The sequence below is a fragment of the Populus alba genome, chromosome 8 (genome assembly GCF_005239225.2).
Source record: "Populus alba chromosome 8, ASM523922v2, whole genome shotgun sequence".
Lineage (NCBI taxonomy): Eukaryota > Viridiplantae > Streptophyta > Magnoliopsida > Malpighiales > Salicaceae > Populus > Populus alba.
Window position 1 is genome coordinate 5,753,901 of NC_133291.1, and position 17,098 is coordinate 5,770,998.

The window sequence follows — 17,098 nt, forward strand, 5'->3', positions numbered from 1 at the left end:
AGCTATATTGAATGACAGCCATCAAACTTGTAGAAATATAAAATTATTCAAATGACTACTTACTACCAGTGCCCAATCAGCAGAGTAAAAAAACAAAATGCATGTTCAAGAGCAGGCCCAGCAGATTGTAAGGGTTGGCAAAGAGTTTCCAGGCCTGCTAAATGATGGAAGAGCAGGAAAAAGAAGAAAACCACCCCCATCGATCGCCATGTGTGGTATTTTTAACAACATCAATTTCATCAACCTACTGAACTAAACCAGACAAATCTTCATCTCATTAAATTTTAACATAGAGTCAGATATATATTTTCTTCCAGTAGTTTTTAAACTACAGAGATGGCATATAGTTTATTTTCTTAAAAAAAACCCTGCAGGTGGTATTTTCAAGCTAACTTGTATTCATGTGAAAAGAGTAAATATATTTTCATGTAAACTGTTTTCAATCTAATATAAGAACGATTCTAATTTGTTAATATCGAGCTTTTATTTCCAGTCTTGATTTCTACAACCAATCTTGCAATTCTTCTCTTCAATTACTAGATAGCAGTTATTGGCACCTGTGGTGGGTTGATCAGTGTGGAAGTGAAGGTCTTTCAACATGGCAGAAAGAGGAGAGCTAGGGATTTGAAGCGTATGGAGGGATCACTGGAGACTTTGACCAGGGTAGTCTCTGAACTTACTAAGCAACAATTTCAGCTCTTGAAACAACAGAGTTCTTTGAATTCTACATATGATGGTATTGCTAATAGGTGTAATCAAGAGTTTTCTGATATCAGGGAATTGATTGAAGGAATTAATTTGCAACATATTGAGACAATGCGGGTTAGACAATATGGAGTTAATAGACGTGCTCATGGAGATGTTAATGGGGTGGTTATTGTTTTACAATGGCCTGAGTATGTTGAGGCTTTAATGGCTAATTTTAGAAAGATGGTTGCAAGTGATCCTGTGGCTGGGCTCATTTATCCGAAACAGAGAGGAGATGGTTCTTTATTTCGCAAATTTATTTCCGTAGTGAATCGTCCTTCTGCGCCTGAGGAATATGTAATCGGTTGATTCTTAGGCAACATGGAGCCTGGGTTACAGATACCAGCTAGATTGTTCAATCCAAAAACCCTTTTACAAGCCTTTCTCTAGCCAAACTTTAAGAACTTACCCCTAATCAAGCCATTTCTCCATGACCAAAACTAATTCATTCTTTCCAAACAAAACCAATTTGAACATTTCTAGACCTGCACCAACCAATAACCAATTTAAACTTCCTAGTCCTGTTGCCAATAACAACCTAAAAGGATCTACTTCCTTTACCACCACAATTCCAAAAGGGTGATTCGGTTTTCAGAACTAGAAGGGTATCTGGTCCAAGAGAAAAGACGCAAAAGGGAAAATGCTGCTATTGTGAGGAAAAATATAACCTGATCATCTTCACTAGTGTAAAGGGAGACAGTTGGTCTTGTTAGAAGTTGATAAATTAAAGTACGGTGAATCAGAAGTGATCTTGTCGACCAGTCAGTAGGACAGCGGGGAAATGAATGTTGGAAGTGTTGATTTGTACCAGATTTCTGTCAATGCCATGTTTGGAGATGGCTCATATAGGACCATGAAGGTTTTGGGAACTGGTGGCTCTGAAAAATATTTGTGCTAAAATATTTGAGTTATGGATGAAATTTGTGCTTAATGGTGAGAAATTTCAACTGATGGGTTATATTGGTGATCCCGAGTGGGAAGCTAAGACGAAATTTGTCTTGCATTTTCTATAGTCTTCTTCCTCTGTATTTCTTCTGGATTCTTCCCTCAGAAAAAAATAATTCTCGTAATGTTCGTTGATTTCACGCAAAGTGTTTTCAACTTAATAAAAGAACGATTCTGATTTGTTGATATCAAGCTTTTATTTTCAGTTTTGATTTCTATAACCAAAGCTTGCAATTCTTCTCTTCAATTACCGGAAACTTTCACTCCCCATCCATTTCTCTTAAAATAAAAGGAACTGCCATTACAAATTTGGTTGAATTTCTCGGATGGAGTGATTTTATCCCTGCAGCAGCTGAAACTTGAAAGAAAGGGAGTGTTGCACGGCTGGACGCTTGGACCTAGAGAGGAGGCAAGAAGAGGGGGAGTGCTGCTCTGATTTCTCTGCTCAAGATAGGAAAGGGAAACCATTCAGCCGAAGCTGGTACAGAAAAGAATCCTAAGCTCATGTCATCCTCTAACTAATTAACCATAGTCCTTGTTCACGATATCAGTGCTGCCCTGTCAGGCTGTCTTTCCCTTGTTCCATTAACGTCACGCACTCACACTTCTGTCTTAGTACCTAGTACTCAAGTCCATGTCTTTCCCTTCTTCGTCCTATCCTTCTCCCGTCCATTTCTATCTTACACAATGGGCATTAGTAACGTGATGATTTTCTTAAGATTGAATCACATATTCATATTACACAAGACCATAAAATGAACTCATACCATAAAGACAAAGGCGGGTTGTAGGGCAAACGTCTACATCTTTTCCTCCTCCGAACACTCTTGATATAGCAATAACAATAAAAATATAAAAAATTATGTAAATTATTGAAACAATTTGTTTGCTAGCCATGATCAGTTACGATATACAAGTTCCCATGACCATATGATATATAACTCTTGACTTATATGCGTAAATAACACAAATAGAAATGACTTGCGGTGTTGGTTTCTTTTAGGGTTGGTGTAAGAACTATGAATGGTAATTGCTAAACATCTGGAATTCACCCCTCCAAAACAGCGACCTCCATGTGCGAGCCAAGCATTGCCTTCAAAAACTTTCTTGAATAGTGTGAACATGCCACCGAAATTGGTGAGTGAATCAGTTTCACTTCCTTATCCGAGCTTTGAAGCTGGCCAGTGATAAGGTTTTTGTTTTTCGAAACAATTTGAAAGCAGTAAAATCTCGTAGGTAGATATTGCTTTCTTCTCTAAGATCATCACATCACGTGGTACATAAAATGAAAAATCACCAGCACTAGGATACTTTAACCTTATCATGTGATCATGGAGTAGATATGTCTGTATCTCTGATCTTTAATTATCATCTCTTATCCCGTGACACCAGTACCCTTGAAAACCATCAATTCAACTCCTTACGTCTCTCGCATCCCGTTGGTTGATAGAAATAATATATGGGTCTGAAGCTCGAGCTCCTCCATGCAATGATTGAATCAAAGAGTCCGATGCCTCAATGCAACACAATCATGTCATCTTAAAAACCAAAGCATTACTCATACTCTTTCTCCAACTCAATCAATACAAGTGACGTGCTTGTGATACGATATACACTCGTGTGTGTGTGTGTGTGTGTGTGTGTGTATAGCTCTTTCCTCTGGTGCCATGGTCAGAGTTGCAATAATTCTTCGTTGAAAGAAGAACTAGATTTATTAATTCATCTAGGGTCTTAACATGTGAAGATGAGATATCGTGGTGCAGCCAAGGATGACTTGCCGGCAAGCTCCTCATACGTATTTTGTTTCGAGTTTCATTGATGGCATTGCTGCATCGACGTGACGTTCATCCCAAATTTTAAAAAAAAACCTTTAATTCCTTGATATATATATATATATATATATATATATATATATTTATGATTTCGTAATTAAAACTTTTGGGTGTTGAAATTGTTAGAGAATAATATAAATCATATCTTGGGGCCTCACCTAACAGCTTAAGCTTTTGGGTTGAATTAGTTCTTTGACAAGGTAATGTGGGCCTGTGCAAGAAAAAACAAAAAAAAAAAAATGTTAGAGAATAATATAAATCATATCTTGGGGCCTCACCTAACAGCTTAAACTTTTGGGTTGAATTAGTTCTTTGACAGAAATGACCGGCAAGCTGTCCTTGGCTATGTCTCTATTTCACATTCACATGCTAGATCTACGATGATTACTATCGGCAGTGATGAAGTTCGCATGGAGCAAAAGGTTGATGTGGTGATGGTCATATCAGCTACACAAGTAAGTTTCTCTCCTAATGATCTCTTGAGCTAATTTTTATATGTTTTCAGGAACAAATCTTCTGTGTTTTTTATATATATATATATCGTTACTTATTAAGAAACATGGTGTTTTTTCGACTGATTATCATATTATAAAAAAAGAATCCAATTAATTATACACATTCAATTTACAGAAAATATTATTAGATCTCAAAACTTCTCATTATTTGGGATTTTAATTAAACGAAATGTTTGGATTTAAGAATCTTTTACATCAATCAGATAACTGCAAATCGTCCTTTTACGTCGCACTTTAAAGTTGAATTTTCTCAATGCAATTATAAACACTATTTTACTTTTTAGACAGATTGTTTTTGGGTAGCACTGATCGACATGAAATTGGTTAAGGATGATCCACATGAGTAGATAATTAAATCCAAAAAGATTCATTTATTTGATAATTATTGAAATACCCAAATAAATTTTATAATTAACAAGTAATTAGATTCTTCTTCACGGTAGGTTAATTTGTTGCATTGAGTATCACAAAGTTTCCAACTTTTGCTTACACTTGGAGAACAGATGTAAAAGCAAACGGTCTACTAAACTGTATACCTCAAATATGCTAACAATGATACTTATTAATTAGCGATTACAGTTGGTCTGACCAATTAACTTTTTTTATTTGAGATTTTTAAGATTTAGAGTTTGAATATGTAATGTTTTATAACTTATTTATTAATTCCTAAAGCACGACTACGATTTAATTTTCAAGAAAAGGGAAAATTCCACGTTCAATTTATTTTCTTTTCAAAGTCAAATTGGATATAATTACAGTTCCAAATCCGAAAATTGGCAAGGCCCAGCCGGAAAGGCCACTGACTCGCACCTCGCCACCTCCCTTGTAAATGCTATATGTATTGAGAGATTTTAATACAAGACAGCACATAGCCTCCTCGCAACAGTACTGGCTTGTTAGCCCTTGTATATTGTGAGAAAGTACAAGCCAGCGAAGCCATTTCTTACAAGCTACAATAGTTGGTTGAAGATCATACAAATAATAGTATATATGGTGAGCATGGGGACTGTTTTCATGGAGTTTTGCCTACACACGCTCATGATGAGCGCTCTTGCATCACGGAAGGGACGAACATCGATGAAATTCTTGAAAAAAAATTACTAATTTCCAAGAGATTGGTTGTTTTATTTTTGTTGTTATACTTGTTTATACAATGCATAAAACGCTAAATAATTTAAATTATTTGGACCATCATAACTTTAGGATTAATTAAAAATAAGTCAATAGAAATTGATGAAATATTTGAAATTTGAAAATAATAATTAAAGTGCACTACGATTCAATATCATTATTATATTTATTATCGGATTTATATCTTAACATTTGATTGTTTATTTAAGTGATCAACTTATTATTAACTGAAGGACATACTAGTAAATATCAAGCATTTTCAACATTTTAATCTAATAACAATTGTCTTTGTAGATGCGACCAATTTATTAATTGAATGAAATAATTGATACGAATATTAAATAAATAGTTGAATAATCTATTTGAACAAAATCAATATATAAATGGCTAGCTGCTAAGGTCGGCATATTTGACTTGCATTCTTGGAATTAGGATTTTTTTTGTTTTTGTTTTTGGAGGTCTTAGGGATCATATAGAAGGAAAGCATTCTGGGCGCGCTTATGAACACGCACACTGGAAAACATAGAGAAATCAGTATTCATAAAGCTTCACTTTGGTTCGATCATGTAGCCTGTCAGACAGTGACATCTACATTAATGAATGCTTAGGGAAGCAAAACGAAGCTACCTCAGCCTTGGCATACCTAATCGTACCTGCTTTAGTTGTTTCTTACCCTTGCGTCCATGGAGAAAATCCAGATTTGCTTTGGCGTGCTAATTCAATATTAAAACACACCTTGCATTGCTTTTCCTCGCCTCTTAATCTGATACCATTTGAGCTGAAATTAGAGCTATAAAAAATCCCAGTTATAGCTGTTAGCAGGGTGAACCAAAAACGTACTGCAGGAGAAATTAGAGAGGGAAGATTCTCAGGTCAACCATGAAGGCAGAAGCAGTTGAACCAGGTGAAGCATCCACGATCACTGCAGCTCCAAAACGAGGGATTAACAGAGGGATCTCAATAGCAGACCTCATTTTAAGAGGTGTAGCGGTTATTGGGACTTTTGCAAGTGCTTTGGCCATGGGAACTACTACTGAAACACTTACAATCTTCGCACAACCCATCATGATCAGGGCTAAATATAATGATCTCCCCTCCCTAACGTAAGTCATTTCCACATCTTAAACATTCCTCGTATGCATGTTTCCAAAGTTTTCCGTAACATAATAACCATGAACGTGGACATCCATATATATCAAACAGGTTTTTTGTGATTGCAAATTCTATTGTATGTGGGTATCTTGTTCTTTCCATCCCCCTATCTATCTCCCACTTCATCAGGAGAGAAGCAAGAATCACCAGGATTATCTTGGTCATCTTTGATACGGTATGGCCACTTGTATTCTCTTAATTAGCGAGGATCAATAGTTTTTGTATAATTTGGAGCAATTCACTTTCTAATGAATTTAATTAATTTCAATTACCATGTAAATTAAGGCAATGGTGGAACTACTCACTGCTGGGGCTTCAGCTGCAACAGTCGTTGTACACTTGGCACACAAGGGGAATGCTAATGCAAATTGGTTGGCAATCTGTCAACAATTCAATAATTTCTGTGAGCGACTATCTGGATCTTTAGTAGGCTCTTTTGCCTCAATAATCATGATTATGCTGATGATCATCGCGTCAGCTGTGGCTCTTTCGCGTCACTAATGAATTAAATATGCGATGCATGTATCCGTACTGTCATTAACTCCCTGTTCTTAGAGCATATGTATCTATATTTCTTGATTAGTATGTTATAAGATGTTGTCACTGAAAATATCCAGAGCTTGTGTATTTGTGGTAAGAAACTAGGAGTGTGCAGGTATTTTACATGTTATGCCCAGCCACTTGATAAATGCCTAACGGAGCCTACGACTACAATTTATTGGAGGCATGATCGAGCATTTTTCACGATCGAAGCCTTGAATGCTTTTTCTCCAAATAGTTTCCTATCTTTCCAGAATTGTTTCTGTGTTTTTTTTCCTAGAACAAAGCACGTAACATTTTATTCGGGATCTCAAAACTTCAACAAAAGCAATTTTGAAGATTATTGTTGCATATTCTAAATAACCGATTAAACTGGATTTGTTTATGCACTGGCGTAATCAGTGTATGTAAGCACTAAAATCTATGGTCTCTGACTCCGACAATTATTCGCCTCTAGTATTGTTACTGTTGAAGACCAGCCGGAGTCAGAGGCATGCGGCCAGTAGTTTCATACTGTTCCTTACGGTTTTTTTTTTTCCCTCATAAAAAATATAAAAAATAGTTAAGACTAAAAAACATTGGATTTATTGCGAAGCTAGAGGTAAAAGTAATATTTATAATATAAATAATAATATTTTAATATTAATAAAAATATTAAACTTGCTTGATCAAAGTTTAAATGGGAATAGATGCAATGTTAGACTTAAAAATCTTGTATGTGAGTCTGACTATAAGGTCATGTCATGAAAATGTAATAAATAAATAATAATAATAATAAATAATAAAATTAAACAAAAAAATAATTGAAAAGAAAAAAACAAAGCAAAATATTGTTCCAATTAATAGTACTTTGGAATGAGGAGTACAGTAACACCCCCTTATGATATTAGGATAATCTAATAAAAAATAAAAAAAATCAAATTAATATTAAAAAAATAAAATTATAAGAAAAAAATCAATTAAAAAAAATTAAGTGAACTGGATTAACCAATCAAACTAGCTTAATCTATCATATTTAAATTTTGTGTAATGAGAATATAATAACTAAATAGAAAAGGTATTAATATTAAAAAAACTAAATTAAGCAAAAAAATAATAATTAAAATATAACTAAAAAAGATCCAATCCACAGTGAAAGGATAATTGATTATAGCTATAGGTAATGGTGGAATTGTATTCCATTATCTGTTTTAATGATAAGATTAAGATCGGGTTTAATTTGTCACATCAGCCAAATTGTTTAGTTTAATTAATCTTCTTTCTAGATGAGTTTCTAATCCTTTTTAAACTAAATATAATAAATAATTATTTACGGTATCTTCAACAGGCATGCTTCATCGAGAATAAACTAAGACTTTCAATTTGTACCACTGAGAGATTGGTTCGCTTGTCATCTCGCGCGGTGCGAGTTCCTTCAGCTTTTCAAAAACCTCACCAACCAATCGATAATTAGTTGACTTTAATCCATCTTGGAGGAACGTTCGTTTCTGGTGCCTATCTGAACTCCCTCAAGAATTTTGATTTTTTTATTTAAGATTGTTTTTTTGATGTATTTTTAAATTGTTTTCATGTCTGAATATTAAAAATAATTTTTTAAAAATATATATATAAATATATATTATTTTAATATGTTTTTAACAAAAAAATACTTTTAAAAATAATTTTTACTATAATATCAATAATTTTAAAAGAAACATAAAAAGATTTATACAAGGAATGTGTAATAGCAAGATTTCAAACACCAATCAATAAACTCAACCATATATATTTATTATACAAGAAATGTAAAACCACTCACAAATTATTATTAGCTTCAACAGTGGATTACTTTCTTGCCATTAATTGAGAAAATTTAATTATTTTAGTTTGGGATATTTAAGTCTTTTTATTGGAATTATTTCATAAAGTTAAAAAAAAAAAAGTAATATTTTTTTTGTACAGAAGTTGATGACACAACACCTAAAAATTAAATGGAAGTCCATTCACGGCAAATCCCTGTTTTCAGAGCTGCCTTTTCTTTTGTCTGTCTCGTGTGCGTTGGTCATAAAAATTTAAGAAACCTCCCGCCGTCTCAAATCTACCATCTCATCTCATAGATTCCTTCTCCATCCCCAGTGAATACACACACTCTGGACCCATTTATACTTTCCCAGGAAAAAAATCCCATCTTTTCCTCTGCCTTTTCTTTCTGGTTTCGATGGGAAAGTATGGATTGATTGATCTAGAGAAGCACTTTGCATTCTATGGTGCATACCATAGTAACTCAATAAACATATTGATTCACATGATATTTGTTTGGCCAATCTTTTTCACCGCTTGTTTGATTCTTTATTTCACACCTCCTCTGTTTAGTCTCCCTCAAGTCCAGTTATCTCTGTTTGGTTATGGTGTTGTTCTCTTTTTTAACGTTGGGTTCTTTCTTGGTTTGATCTATGCTTTGTTTTATATCTGTTTGGACCCAAAAGCTGGTTCCTTGGCTGCTTTGCTTTGTGCTTTTTGTTGGGTGGCTAGTTCTTTGGTGGCTGGTTGGCTCGGGTTCTCCCTTGCTTGGAAGGTAATTCTATTATTCTCTTTTGGTGTTATTCTTAGTTTTTGGTTTGTTGGGTATTGAACAATAATGTTAAGTTGTTGATGATAGCTTATGGCTCACGGAAATTCAAAAACCGAGAATAATGAGTCTGTTGTGAGGTCTGCCGTTTTTTAGTCCTGGCTAATGAAATTTCAATGATTGCTACTTATTCATATGCCTCGTTAAATATTTCTTTTCTTTTCTGGTGATCTGCAACCTGAATACGAAATTTTATACAAGTTTGTAACTACTGTCAAATTGGAAATAATTATGTTGCTGCGTCTATATTCTTTAAGTTCACTAGAACTCTTTCTCTGGAAGCTGTAGTTTGCATTTATTGTAGAAGCAGAAACATGTCTTTTAGAATAGTAGGTGGCTTCTATTTAATAATCCGGTCCTCTTAAAAGTTATATTTTACAAATATTGCGAATTGGTAGGGTCAAAACAAGCATGGAAGAAGAAATTCGAAATCTCTTTCCTTTCCGATGTTCCAATTTGTTTGTCAACGTGGCTTTAATTAATATGGTTCTTCATACAGCCTAATCTGTTTCTATTCTTTGACGTTCTGTATAACAGAAAACTTTAATTGGTAGGCCAGTAATAATTGCAAACCATATGTTTCCTGTAGAGAATATGTCATATTTCACATCTAGAATTCTAGATGGATTCTTTTCCGAAGCATGCAGCCAAGGCTTGAGAAATGTAGGCCTTCTTTGGATTTGAATGGCTCTCTTGGTTCATGTCTGACTTTATATGATATAGGAGATAAGGCATTTGTTTGGAATCTGGATATTGGCTGTAAATTTGACTGGTGAACAATCTGAATCTATCCATTTTTCTTACTGTGCCATGCCGGGTGCTGGAATCAAGAGGAGGATTGAATCGGTGTACTCGATTGACACTAATGTCTGATAAATAAGACGGGGATGATGAATGTAATGCTTGTTGGTTCAGAGTCCTCATGGCTTAAATTGTTATTGGATGTGATCCAATTCTGAGAAATGGTGTTTTGGAGGTAGATGTCAGATCCAGTCTCAATAATGGAGTTTCATGGGTCTTGTTTGTTGGATCAAAGTAGTTATTGATTTTTTACGGCTGCAAGCGGTGTTACAGGATAATGCAGTACAGAAGTGTTTCTAAGGCATGCTTCTTCATTGATCATTTTGTTGGACATTATCACTTTGATTTGTGTGATAATTTCCTTGTACAATTTATTTTAAATATTTTCTGCACATAAACATCTGATTCATGTACCATTTAAATCTGACTCTGTACATTCATGCATCATGCATTTTCTTTCAACAATGCAAACCAGGAGATGGTGTGTCTGTTTTGTTTCATTCAATTTTAAAGACAAAAAATTGTTCTCCAGGTTGTTCTGGTGTCTCAAATAGTTTGTTGGACTGGACAGTTCATCGGCCATGGGGTCTTTGAGGTAAATGATCTTGTGATCTGGAGTTATTAAAGTTTGGTTATAATAAAATGTGCCTCAAGTTCAGATGATTTCCTGCAGAAACGAGCCCCTGCACTTTTGGATAACCTCGTTCAAGCCTTTATAATGGCTCCCTTCTTTGTGCTGCTGGAGGTATAACTTCTAGTTTAATCTTCTTCTTCGTCATCTGCATGCATTTTTTTAACAATTTGATCTCAAAACTGTGGTGGTTATGTTGCCTTGCTTCAGGCTCTTCAAACCTCTTTCGGTTATGAACCGTACCCAGGGTTCCATGCTAGTGTTCAAGCAAAGATTGATGCTGATATGAAAGAGTGGCGAGAGAAGAATCTTAAGTTGCTTAGTTAAACTGGAGTCTTTTCAATAAACATCATTGATCAGTTTATATCCCTTTACCACCAAACAAAATCATGCCACAGCTTCTAAACAATATCACTGATCAACACAATGTACCTAGAACTTTATTGTGAGTTGAGTGTATGATTATATTTTATTCCCTGTACTTATTTTGTGTTGATAAAGCTTCGAAATAGTATTGGATACGAAATGCATTTCTTCTTTCCTCTTCTCAACCTTGGGAATATCTGTGATAGTTTTTAATCTCTGTGATTACTCTCGCGGAGGGACAGCATCTTTAGCGAAGCTTTTTAGCTATTTTACCCACTTTTTACCTTTTTTTCCCCCTTTACTCAACGTGATTCAGAATGCCGGTTTTGTTTTTTATTTTGTAACTCAGATGTGACTTGTGAGAGAACAACTTCCAGTATCTCAGATGCAATATTTGCGCCGGCATAGTAACTGGAGTAACATGAAATGGTTTTTAACTTTACGAGTGGAGCGGCACAACTCAACTTGAGAACAGGAATGTATACCAGCTTCTCGCTGTTCAAACCTTAAACCAATTGTCATTATCTCTAGCTCGAAGTGACAAGACTTCGAAATTTCATGGAAATTGATTGCATCTACCTCGGATTAACATCAAGATAACGCCTTCTAGACTTAAGATTTCCTGGCTATCCTAAGCTTCAGGCCATGTGCCATCGAGAGTGTTGTCATCATTCTGTATCCTACTGAATGATTTGGAACTAAACTAAAGCTGAAAAATCTACACAATAAGGCCAGTGCCATCTTCATTTGGAGATATGCAGAGTCCTTACCCAGGCATATCCTTGGTCCAGCCTGTGGAATATCAGAATCAATGATCGCGAGCGACCTTAATTTTCAAGAAAACACAAATCATACGGAACAATGATTAAGCATTAACATACTGGTTGTGAGCGTGAATTCTTGTTAACTTACTTGAAATGCAGTGAACTTGAACGGGGATGCATTTTGGAAGAAACCATCTTTGAGCCATCTCTCAGGCTTGAATGAAGCTGCATCAGGGCCCCAATTATACTCCATTCTACCCATGGAATAGGGAACATAAGTAACCATGCCTCCTGCTTTTACTCTGGTTCCATCAGGCAAGACATCGTCCTCCCGGATACCCTTGGGGTCCTGCAATCATTCAATAACAGTTGTTAAGCTGTCTGCTGTTGTCATGTTTTCTGTGAAAAGCATGTATATCATGACCAAGATTTCCTAGACTAGATTCCCCTTTTCTCTAGCTATATGAACTTAATCATCTATGTTTTCTATTATCCGAAGTTTTTAGATGGTTTTCATTGAATACGTTGGATTCGATGCATTAGGCATACCTGAGGGACTGCTGGATACAAACGAAGTGTCTCTGTGATCACTGCATGCAAATAGGATAATCTTCCCAAGGAATCATAAGTCAGAAATCCTGCATATTGCATTGTCCTTTGACTGAAAGATTCAGGATCTTCTAGGTTTATCTGATGTAACTTAACATTCTCTTCCTTTGCCCTATCCTCTTCAAAGATTTTGAGCTCGGAGTAAAGCTTCTCGGCTACATGGTTATGTGTCATTACCATGTATATAGCCCATGAGAGAGTTGTTGCTGTTGTATCTCGCCCTGCTATCACAAAGTTCAGGACAATATCTCTAAGGCTTTTGTCTGTCAAGTTGCTTTCCGGGTCTTCACCTAGCTCAATGAACCTTGATAGAATGTCATGCTTCATCTGACAGCGACCATAAATTTGGTTAGTGAACACAATCCCTTTTATCATTCTAGAGATTAAATCTTTCACAAAGATGACGTTACCTTGTTATTTTTACCAGTGCCTCGCGCTTCTTCTATTTCTGCTTTCCTTTTGCGAATCATGGAGTAGGTGAAATCATCAACGATTTTAATGCTCTTATCAAGTAGAGCCTCTGAACCCACATTAAGAAATTTCTTTACTTTCCACAATGGATCGATGAACCGAAGCGTCACGATGATGTTGGCAGTATCAAATGCCTGAGCAAAGCGATTGTCTGGTAGGCTGGGAGCCAGCGTTCCAATTTCTACTCCAAACCCAACTTTGCATATGGAGTCCAAAGTCATCCTCATTAACAATCCCTATAAAAGAGAAATTGTGAGCTTTATTTATAACCAGAGAAAATCCTCGCAAGTTCTATTCGAAAATCAAAAGTAGTCTGAATAACTTCTTTCACAATGCTTTTAGGCTCGACTTCTGTGAGGAAAACTGAAAATTCGACTATAGTTTTATTTTCGATGTTATGTAGAACAGGGTTGGATTATTTTATTTTCATGGTGTTCAAAATGTGCTCTAACCTTATGGCAATAAATGATACTGAAAACTAAAACTTTTAAAAGTTACCTGCATTTCTACTTCTTGATTGTGGAAAGATGCTTGACTAAGAATAGAAGAGAGCTTCAAGCTATACTCCCTGAAGACTACTGTGCTAAAGTCCCTTAAATTCCTGGAAGCAAACTCAAAACTAGCAGTCTTCCTCTGCTTCCTCCAGAGTTCTCCATCTACATTAAATATCCCATCTCCAAGCAGGACTTCCATATATGAGTGGTATGTCTCACCCTTCAATGAAATTTCAAATCCCATTATTATCATATATAGAAAGTTACGGAAGATCCTTAAAACCCAAAAACTTGGTAGAGTGCAAATCCAATGTCAATGCAGATACGTTATTGAACTCAGAATAGATGAGTAAATACTATATTGTATTAAAGGCGGTTACCTTGGGATAATTAGCAAAGTTGGTCTTGAGGACATGTTCTACATTAGCAGGATCTGCAATGTAAGTATATGTTGTGAATGGCATTGGTACAACCACCGTTCTTAACTCAGACAGGTATTTAACAAGCCAGTCATGCATTCGATTATAGTTCATAAACTGCTCAATTGCTGCTCCTACAATCGGCCATGTTTTCGGGCCTTTCTTTTGCCTCTGGTTCCATCTGTGGATAAAAATCCATGACAAAACCGTGCAAGATAGCATCAATACCACTCCCATGTTGCAGCCATCTGAATTAGAAGAAACTAATGGAAGATTCTTATCTTCCTCCATTGATTATAAAAATTTAAAGGGCAAAAATATTGAAAGTAGTGGTAGAGAAGGCCTAACTGGAATTGATTCTTATAATGGAGTCTGGCAAAGGTAACTGGGAAGTTGGTAAAGAAGTGGTGAACCTTATGAACTACTGAATTAGCTAGTTTTCTTTGTCAACAATCTTTGTGCTTTAGGATGCCTCTAGATAAAATAATGCCTCATCTCTTTTTTGCTCTTAACCTAATTTACCGTAGACAAGCAATCACTCGGGCCATAACTTGATGGTTGCATTCGCTCCTTGAGGCTCAAGACTTGTGTGCACACCTCTAACTCTACAGTCTGTATTTGCCAATGACCATCCAAAGTAGTGCTCAATAATGATAATGATAGCAACGATTTCCATAAGTAGCGGCAATTACTCTCAGTATACGTAGAATATCAGAACTAAATTTCTGACCCGGTAGAGTTTATAGCTGATCCAATATTGACTCAGTCGGAGAAGCAGGTAATGGATAGAACCTATAATGAAATTCAACCTTCCTAGTGCAACTAGCTGTGCTGATGATGTAATGATCGGAATCTAAAGCCTTTAAAGCTCTTACCCGTATAAAATTATAAATCGCTATCAAGCTAAAGACAAATTAACCCATGCACCCACCGAAACACTTGGTTAGTTGCATCAATAAAATTTGCTTTCCACATTGTTTTTGACCAATCTCAAAGTTAACATTTCAATATTTTTCTTAGATAGGTGAGATTTACTTTCCAAAGTTCGAAAAATAATGATATAAAGGGCATGACCGTCTGCATATCTGCTCGATATGGTGATAATTACATTTCTGCATTGTCTGTGGCCATCCTGGGTTTTAGCTAACAAAAGAACCAGCAGCAATGTCTTCTGACTTTAACTAACAGAAGCACCACTTTAATTTACATCACTCTTTGGGAAATTTTTTTTATATATATTGAGGCTGGCTGCCTTGGATTAAGGGATATTTATAAATCGCGTGCCCAGAACAAAAGGAAACACCTTCAAGTTTGTCCTATATGTGTGAAAATAATATATATTTTTTAGATGCCTAGTAGGTGCCACATTAAAGAAACTGCAAGTATCTGGTTCACAGTTGACAACTGCGCAAGATAAATGTATATATGTCCTAACAAACAATTTGTACATTTCTAATTGGATGTTAACCACTGTGTTGTCTTCAATATGATGATAAACCCAAATTTTCTTGATTCAATGGTCAAAAGACTCAGAACCATTCAAGTCATTGGAATCCATACATCTTTGGGTTCATAAATAGTGGCTGGTTTAAGGTACTGCCCTGCAGGTTCCCCTGAAACTTCCCACGATCTGTGTTTTGGAGAGACATCTGTCCTAGCTGGATTTTTTCAACGTGGTCAGTTCCAGCATTGCTCATGAGGTTTTGGAGATCAAGATTTGAATTGTATGTGTCACCACTCAAGAGTTGGGAAATTGAACCCAGGTACTCCAATTCTAACAGATGAGAAAGAGAACATGTTCTTGGAAATTTCATCATTTGTTGTTCACTAACATCATTAGCTGGGGTGACGTCCAAATGGGCATCTACTGTATTTTCTGTTTTCTCCTCTAAGTGTCCTATCGTGTGCCTCTTTTTGTAAATTCTACATAGGACCCAGTCATCCAACTGTAACACAAAACAAAAACTATGGTCAAATTAAAAAAATGCACAAATGTAAATTGAATGGCAAATAATCGTAATAATATCCAAGGATACATATTCACTGTAGGGAGGAAAAGGAGCTTACTCTCATGGATCCATTTTGCTTGATGGCTTGTTTTCTTGGATCATTTAAGCGATACTCATGCATAATCCAATCTGTCTTGGCACCCTTTGGTGGCCTGCCCTTGTAAAACACAAGAGCTTTCTTGACACCAACATATTTAGATCCGCTGTGGATGGCCTTGTCTGTGCCCGTGGCCTTCCAGTACCCCGACACGGTTGCTCTGTTAGGCCTCACTCCATTTGGGTACTTGCGGTCACGAGGGGTAAAGAAGTACCACTCATTTTCTCCAAATTCTGCCTTCTCTGCATCACATAAGTTAAACAATCAATATCACAAGGCCTAGCTAGAAACAGTCAAGCATGATTATGAATTACAAGGACACTTTAAATTGCATGTGCGCAGAAAAGAAAACACTTTAATTTGAAACCAACCAGGTAATTGCCAGGGATCAAATTTGTAAATATCAACTTCTGGGATAATAGTTGCAGGGCATGGCCTGGAAGTGGCTTGGTTACGAAGGTAGTACACGATCAATTCCTCATCGGTAGGGTGGAACCTAAAACCGGGAGGAAGCTGGTTATAGATGGTTTTTCCTTGCATTGTTTTTGCTCAGACAAGACAGGTGGTGTTTAAAAAGAAAGACAGAAGCTTGGGGTAGCTTGCTAAGATTAAAGAGACCTCATGATGAAGACTTGGCTAAGGGAGGGAGGGAGGAGGAGAGGAGATGGCTTGAGAGAAATGAGGGTGTTTGAAATGTTTGCAAGGAGATGGCTGGCCCTTTTATTTTTTAGGGTTTTTTGTCCTGTTGTGATGCATGGTTTTGATTGGTTGTTTTGTTGACTTGAATACCTCGGATGATACCTAGGTTGCCATACTCGCATTGAGTGTAAAGATTGAGGACATCTTCTAAATCTGACTTTTATGCTTGATTCTTTGCACTTGCTCTTTCGAATCATGAAATAATTGTTGTTTTTTAAAATATATATATTTTTTTAAAAATTATTTTTTATATTATTATATATTAAAA

General features: G+C 35.9%; 4 protein-coding genes across 5 annotated transcripts; 2 read left to right on the plus strand and 2 right to left on the minus strand.

Annotated features, from left to right (window-relative positions):
- The first annotated feature begins 5,603 nt into the window (after nucleotides 1–5,603).
- On the plus strand, nucleotides 5,604–7,066 carry LOC118062497 (casparian strip membrane protein 5). Its single transcript, XM_035076272.2, has 3 exons — nucleotides 5,604–6,273; nucleotides 6,374–6,497; nucleotides 6,608–7,066. Exons 1-3 carry the CDS (start codon nucleotides 6,050–6,052, stop codon nucleotides 6,821–6,823), a joined length of 564 nt encoding a protein of 187 aa, XP_034932163.1. The 5' UTR covers nucleotides 5,604–6,049; the 3' UTR covers nucleotides 6,824–7,066.
- Nucleotides 7,067–8,854: 1,788 nt separating this feature from the next.
- On the plus strand, nucleotides 8,855–11,383 carry LOC118062354 (2-hydroxy-palmitic acid dioxygenase mpo1). The gene is made up of 4 exons (XM_035076060.2): nucleotides 8,855–9,416; nucleotides 10,804–10,866; nucleotides 10,945–11,016; nucleotides 11,113–11,383. Exons 1-4 carry the CDS (start codon nucleotides 9,060–9,062, stop codon nucleotides 11,227–11,229), a joined length of 609 nt encoding a protein of 202 aa, XP_034931951.1. The 5' UTR covers nucleotides 8,855–9,059; the 3' UTR covers nucleotides 11,230–11,383.
- A 189-nt stretch (nucleotides 11,384–11,572) lies between these two features.
- On the minus strand, nucleotides 11,573–15,180 carry LOC118062352 (cytochrome P450 704B1). 2 transcript variants are annotated; one of them, XM_035076058.2, is made up of 7 exons: nucleotides 14,374–15,180; nucleotides 13,987–14,206; nucleotides 13,611–13,826; nucleotides 13,052–13,348; nucleotides 12,582–12,968; nucleotides 12,181–12,381; nucleotides 11,573–12,060 (listed from the first exon to the last, which is right to left on the minus strand). In XM_035076058.2, exons 2-7 carry the CDS (start codon nucleotides 14,137–14,139, stop codon nucleotides 11,881–11,883), a joined length of 1,434 nt encoding a protein of 477 aa, XP_034931949.1. In that variant the 5' UTR covers nucleotides 14,140–14,206; nucleotides 14,374–15,180; the 3' UTR covers nucleotides 11,573–11,880. The 2 variants fall into 2 exon arrangements, with proteins under 2 accessions (XP_034931949.1, XP_034931948.1); XM_035076057.2 differs by having other exon boundaries at nucleotides 13,987–15,180.
- Nucleotides 15,181–15,412: 232 nt separating this feature from the next.
- LOC118062353 (NAC domain-containing protein 2) lies at nucleotides 15,413–16,832 on the minus strand. Its single transcript, XM_035076059.2, has 3 exons — nucleotides 16,503–16,832; nucleotides 16,093–16,373; nucleotides 15,413–15,971 (listed from the first exon to the last, which is right to left on the minus strand). The coding sequence occupies exons 1-3, from the start codon at nucleotides 16,669–16,671 to the stop codon at nucleotides 15,570–15,572; spliced, it is 852 nt and encodes a 283-aa protein (XP_034931950.1). The 5' UTR covers nucleotides 16,672–16,832; the 3' UTR covers nucleotides 15,413–15,569.
- Nucleotides 16,833–17,098: the final 266 nt, after the last annotated feature.

Excerpts from the sequence above, each read along its gene's own strand:
- LOC118062497 (XM_035076272.2), top strand. The coding sequence starts at position 6,050 with ATGAAGGCAGAAGCAGTTGAACCAGGTGAAGCATCCACGATCACTGCA. Across the intron at positions 6,274-6,373 it reads AATGATCTCCCCTCCCTAAC|GTTTTTTGTGATTGCAAATT; the intron begins GTAAGTCATTTC and ends TATATCAAACAG. Across the intron at positions 6,498-6,607 it reads TCTTGGTCATCTTTGATACG|GCAATGGTGGAACTACTCAC; the intron begins GTATGGCCACTT and ends ATGTAAATTAAG.
- LOC118062354 (XM_035076060.2), top strand. The coding sequence starts at position 9,060 with ATGGGAAAGTATGGATTGATTGATCTAGAGAAGCACTTTGCATTCTAT. Across the intron at positions 9,417-10,803 it reads GGTTCTCCCTTGCTTGGAAG|GTTGTTCTGGTGTCTCAAAT; the intron begins GTAATTCTATTA and ends ATTGTTCTCCAG. Across the intron at positions 11,017-11,112 it reads CCTTCTTTGTGCTGCTGGAG|GCTCTTCAAACCTCTTTCGG; the intron begins GTATAACTTCTA and ends GCCTTGCTTCAG.
- LOC118062352 (XM_035076057.2), bottom strand. The coding sequence starts at position 14,316 with ATGGAGGAAGATAAGAATCTTCCATTAGTTTCTTCTAATTCAGATGGC. Across the intron at positions 13,349-13,610 it reads ATCAAGAAGTAGAAATGCAG|GGATTGTTAATGAGGATGAC; the intron begins GTAACTTTTAAA and ends TCTCTTTTATAG. Across the intron at positions 12,382-12,581 it reads TGTATCCAGCAGTCCCTCAG|GACCCCAAGGGTATCCGGGA; the intron begins GTATGCCTAATG and ends GAATGATTGCAG.
- LOC118062353 (XM_035076059.2), bottom strand. The coding sequence starts at position 16,671 with ATGCAAGGAAAAACCATCTATAACCAGCTTCCTCCCGGTTTTAGGTTC. Across the intron at positions 16,374-16,502 it reads TGATCCCTGGCAATTACCTG|AGAAGGCAGAATTTGGAGAA; the intron begins GTTGGTTTCAAA and ends TATGTGATGCAG. Across the intron at positions 15,972-16,092 it reads AGCAAAATGGATCCATGAGA|TTGGATGACTGGGTCCTATG; the intron begins GTAAGCTCCTTT and ends TTTGTGTTACAG.